At 30.2% G+C, this 5,376-nt stretch overlaps 1 protein-coding gene across 4 annotated transcripts; it reads right to left on the bottom strand.

The window, feature by feature from the left end:
• Positions 1–338: 338 nt before the first annotated feature.
• Positions 339–5,356, bottom strand: LOC141451451 (uncharacterized). 4 transcript variants are annotated; one of them, XM_074122846.1, is made up of 10 exons: positions 5,253–5,356; positions 5,011–5,163; positions 4,837–4,933; positions 4,570–4,715; positions 3,892–4,225; positions 3,528–3,814; positions 3,347–3,437; positions 2,602–2,685; positions 2,383–2,491; positions 339–1,731 (listed from the first exon to the last, which is right to left on the bottom strand). In XM_074122846.1, the coding sequence occupies exons 2-10, from the start codon at positions 5,031–5,033 to the stop codon at positions 1,655–1,657; spliced, it is 1,248 nt and encodes a 415-aa protein (XP_073978947.1). In that variant the 5' UTR covers positions 5,034–5,163; positions 5,253–5,356; the 3' UTR covers positions 339–1,654. The 4 variants fall into 4 exon arrangements, with proteins under 4 accessions (XP_073978947.1, XP_073978948.1, XP_073978949.1 ...); XM_074122847.1 differs by having other exon boundaries at positions 5,011–5,134; positions 5,253–5,353; XM_074122848.1 differs by having other exon boundaries at positions 5,011–5,134; positions 5,292–5,310.
• Between the last annotated feature and the right edge of the window lie 20 nt (positions 5,357–5,376).

Here is a 5,376-nt window from a genome sequence, read left to right as displayed (position 1 = left end):
GATGCTCTCAGTGTACCTTGTTCAGTTTTCCTTAATAGCAACTTGTGACGTGTTTCTACGAGAAAATAAGCACCGACTTTATGTGAGGATGCGACTTGAGTTCAAGGTTACTGACTGAATTTCCAATAATTTTGTTTTAAAAAAAATGTATTTGTTTAATTTTGACTGAAATGAAGGCATAATAACATTAGAGCTATTCAAACCTACAATTACAGCTATTTAAAAAATAACGAAAGTCTAATAAAAACATCAATAAAAAATTCTAATTAATTATATTAAAAGAATACAAAATTAAAATTTTAATAGTCTCTACATTCGAATCCATTTCTGAAAGAAGACGACTAGAATAGAAGCAAGAACGTTGAATTTCTTGACTTCATTTAAAATTTTCAAAATAATTTAGACAAACTCTTTTTTTTGAACTAGTTCAATTCCATCATTTCCCATTCAAACCGTTAATCTTGGCATAAGCTTACAAAAATAACTGCTTTCAATGCATTATTGTCACTTATAAGCAATATTAAGTATAAAGTATATGGTACTAAAATTACTAAGTTATCAAGGCACAATTTATAAATTGTATCTTTTGTCAAAATATTGAATATAAAAAATGATTTGTGTAATTATTTAAATAATTAAGTATCTTGCTATTATTATTAACAGAATAAATAAATAAAAAATACCATCATTTAATTTTTGCCAAACATTAAATGCTTACGTTCTGTAAATTCTGTCCACCAGGATTTCAGACTTTCTGCTGCCCTCTGAGATAAATACACCCAGAAGGCAAGCGGTCAATGTATGTATTTTACAGGAATAGTTATGAGGAAGATAGATTCCATATTAAATCTGATGATCCAAAACCAGTCAGAATAAATGAACAGAAGCACGCTTACCCAGCATTGCAAATACCAAATCACTTCTTCATCTAACAATATCGTTAATAGAAATTGTGAGAAAACAGTTATATTCACTATTAATTCAGTGGCACCTAAATCCTTAGTTACTCTAACTCTGATGCTCCTAGAAATACTTGCTAAAAATATAAATAATCTAACATGAATAAAACACTAATTCCTGAGTTTAACTTTTCTCTAATTTGATTTAATAATATCACATTTTAATTTTGTACATTCTAGTTCTATCAATTCCAATTTTAAAATATTATTAATTATACTAATACTATAGAACCTAAACTTTGGTTTTTACATAGATCGAATTTTATTTAATATTATAATTTATTATTTATAATTATTTGGTTTGGATATTGTCTAACAAAACCCTTAATTATGTCTCTTTTTTTTCTTTCTGTATTTTGTTTTATTCTTTCAGAACTTTCAGCCCCAAACAGCCATCCTCAGCTGAAATTCATTCTCGCGTTACAAGCCAATTAATTAAATATTAATACATTATTTATAATTTTAGATATGTAATTAATTAGCTTATACAGTGTAAATGGATTCCAGCTGAGGATAGCGGTTCGAGGCTGAAAGTTCTGAAACAATTAACAAAAATTAGAGAGAGAAAGAGAGATTGTGAGAGACTAAAGTAAAGGCTTATTAAACAACCAAACAAAATAATTTCTAAACTTAAATAAAAACAGTTTAAATCATGAAAAATAAAAATATCTATTATTTATTTATTTATTTCTCGTTCAGTATCTCCAACGTCGAGGAGCCTTGGTCTGTCTATTCTGCTTCGTTCCTGAACAAAAACGTGCAGGAGGGGGTGCTGAAACAAGAAAGCAATGAACAAAATAAGATTATAATATGTTCAAATAATTTTAAGCAGTTTTTCTCGCTTAGACATTTTGTTTAATCTGAAATTGTGAACATATATACTTTAAATAGGAGGCAAAAGTTGCCGGTTTCAGTGCCTATTTACAGCGCACTTTACAGAAAATATCAGCGCTACGGGTTTAAATATGTAATCACGTTTAAATAAACTACTATAGAACCATTTTCGGAAATATCTAAAATAAGATAATCCCTTTAGTAAAGTAACTTTCTTTACTTTTTTTTGTTTTGGCATTGGCTTTCGCCATACAGCCAGCATCGACTATGTACTTATCACTAGAATATCACTCACTCTCCATTCTTACTTATAAATACATTCGCTTCACACATTCATCCCTCTGCTATATACAACTACGAGTATTTACATAAACTACAGCTAATGGATAGATCAGTACTCTATATTCCTGCCATCCTTATAGCTTTATACTTTACTTACTTTCAGTAATATTGGGAATTTTTATCGCTAGATTTCAGGTGGGTTCCAAGATAGAACCCAATAGTACGAGAAAGTAAAAATATGTATTTTGCTAAAAATATTTTTTTATTATTATATTAATAATTGAATGTTTTGTTTTTGTGGACATACCTAAAATTGTTAAATGTCCGTCACCTTTTGAAAATACTTCTGCATCCCTGTTGCGTTCTGGATATTTATCCGAATTATCTGAATCATCAATTGGTGTCAAAAATAAGGCCTAAAAACAAACAAATGTAACTAACTTTTATAAATTACAATAAATATGATTTATTCAAAAAAGTAAGAATGATTTCAATGTGCGGAGTAAAAATATAAAAAACGACTTACTTTATTTCTTGAAGTATTTGGCCTTGTGCGAGGATATGTTTTTGAAAATCGAAGCATGGCTGAGTTTGCTCTCTTGTTTGGAAGCTAAAAAACAAAATTTAAATTTAAAATTCAAAAATAATAATTGAATATTACTATTTTTCCTCAAAGATATTAAGGAAAACATAGTCTATTAGACTTACGGCTTTCAATTTCAATATGACATTAAATTTAATGTAGCTCTGTTATTACCTTAAAGGCAGAATAGTCTTACAATCCTTAAGATTTTAATCACCTAAATAATATTTATTACACTAATTGCTTAGTGATATCATTCTAAAAAAATATATAAACTTTCAGTAGAGTTAACTACTTGACCAACGCTAAAAATTTTTTGTGAAACCAAGTAAACACAGAAAACTGGATGTGTAAGTCTAGTTTAGTCGTCTCCCTGTTTATGGAGCACAAATGACAAAAGAACTCTTCTGAAGCAACTTCCAACTACCATTTACATAAAAACTGGCACTTGAAATTTATTTTGCAATCATTTATTTATTTTATTTTAGTTTTTTTTTGTACGGTTTTCACAGAATTAGCTCTCAGTAGCAAACTCGATTTCACAAATGATTGTTCAAAAAATCACGATTTGTTATTTCGCAATAGATTTAATTTGAAAGCACTTGTTCCATTAAATTTTGATTTTATGATACCCAAGTTTATGATTTTGTTGTTATTTCTGTGATATGTTATATTGCTTCCCCCTCACCTTGGGTGTTATAGGAATGGCTTGAATTGGGGGCAGAATTCCGTGTCTTACTGATCCAGAATCTGACATCTGAGACTCCGATATTTGAGGACTATAAAGAAAATGTAATCAGAAATCAATGTTTAAAAAAAATCATAAAAATAGTTAGTACATTTTCGCAAAACTAAATTATTTTCCTTACATATTTGGTGGGGCGAATTCTGGTGCAAGAGATTTTCTTTTGGGTAAACGGGCAGATGTTGCGGTGGAAATTCTTCTAGCGGCTCTACTTGCACTATAACACGATGGATGCCTCCTTTGGAACCTTGCCGGTGATAGTTTACGATGTCTAACAGTTGGAGATTTCAAGCTCTGATCAGTTGATTCTTCTCGTTCCACGATATGATTGCACTTGTAATCATGCCTACTTAAACAACTGCGACTAGATAAAGGAGCACGTCGTTCTTTCTGAAATGATGGCTCCACAAACTGATAACTTTTTTACATTAGAATTTCTGGCATACAACAACTGGTTGAAAATAAAAACAATTTTACTAATTACTTACCTGCAATGAATCATCAAGAACTCGAAAACTCTTATTATCTTTTTTTGGTGGAAGTATTTTCGGTGAAGGTGTAAATCTAGAATTTTGATTTGGTTCTACATTCTTTAAAATATCCGGCCAAATTGCTTCAAATAATTGGTCAACGACTACTTCATTTAAATCATTACGACTTTTAGGCGACTCTATTTCACAAATATCTGAAATTGTACACTGTTCTTTAAAGTAATCGGCAATATCATTCTGATCAGAGTGTATGGCAAATACTTCTTCATAGTCCTCAGGATATTTCTCATCAACTTCATTATATGTTGGAGTGATCTGGACACCATTTATTCTAAAAGTAACATCAAAATCAAGTTTAAAACACTATTCTTTACATTTTATGATCATAAAACTAGATTTATAGTTTTCTAGATTAACTATTTTTTGTGTACTGCTTTCTTATTAGTTTTTAAACAATATCGAAGAAGCGCTAATTCTATTTCTTACAACAAAAGTCTTGGAGAAAACCTTTCTTCTTATACAATGCTTTTACGTTCCACAAATGATATCAGTTTTTACCATTGTATCAGCAGTGAGTATGAACCAAATATGTTACAACCAAGCAATGTAACTAAGCCGATCTGGCGTTTGGTTTTTTCCACTCAAAAGAAATCAAAGATACAATTAATTTATTACCTTAAATGAGGGGAATGTTGCTTCCACATGGCTACTTCATTAAGTATGGGTTCCGGTAACTCTTCACCATCCAATTCTGAATACAAAGCAGACTCGAAGAGCTCAAACTGAGCTTTCATTTCTTCCGAAATTTCCCTTTCAGCATCCTAATCAAAGTAACGAATTTTCTTCTTTTTATAGGTGATTTATAGAAAATATCAGCCATTTGGTTAGGTATATAAGTAATTTTAAAATAATATAATCTGCTTAAAATTGCGTTTTCCTTACATCAGTCCAAGAAAGCGTGCTGGATGTGCTTCTGCTTCCCCTGTCTGATTCACTCTCATCTTCAACAGACTGTATCCAATCCAGTTCTCCATATCTCCTATTTATATTTTTAAACATTTCAAGTAAATATTTAAGTGCTAGCTGTTACTTTCAAAACATTTATAAATTACTTACGTTGCTGGGCGATTATCCGACATTTGCTTTATATGAAATCACTTGAGTATATTTGCACATTTAAATAAGAAATTGCCATTCTGCTTCTTTTTTAAAAAGCTTCGATTGATGACACTACCAAAAACTGAAATTAGAAATAGCTACTAGCTAAATCTGAAATAATTATTTATTTGAATTTAATTTTAGTGAAGTAACACTAATTAGGAGAAAACAACTTAAAAAAAGCATTCAAACATATTTACAGAATCATTACACTACGGACATCATACACAGATAATCACTTGTATTTGTGACGACTGAAACTGACAGGTCGACATTGACTACAGATGGGCAAAAACAACTGCTTTCTAGATGTGTTTGAAAATT

The sequence above is a fragment of the Rhodnius prolixus genome, unplaced genomic scaffold (assembly GCF_049639745.1).
Source record: "Rhodnius prolixus isolate KJV_2025 unplaced genomic scaffold, Rpr scaffold_8, whole genome shotgun sequence".
Classification (NCBI taxonomy): domain Eukaryota; kingdom Metazoa; phylum Arthropoda; class Insecta; order Hemiptera; family Reduviidae; genus Rhodnius; species Rhodnius prolixus.
The sequence above is the reverse complement of the archived record's forward strand: the minus strand, read 5'-3'. Positions and strand labels throughout refer to the sequence as shown.

What these genes read in the sequence shown, in the direction of transcription:
- LOC141451451 (XM_074122846.1), bottom strand. Translation starts at nt 5,033, where the DNA reads ATGTCGGATAATCGCCCAGCAAC. An exon ending in CAACATTCCCCTCATTTAAG is followed by an intron (nt 4,226 to 4,569) that starts GTAATAAATTAA and finishes TGTTACTTTTAG; the next exon opens with AATAAATGGTGTCCAGATCA. An exon ending in CCATTCCTATAACACCCAAG is followed by an intron (nt 2,686 to 3,346) that starts GTGAGGGGGAAG and finishes TTTGTTTTTTAG; the next exon opens with CTTCCAAACAAGAGAGCAAA.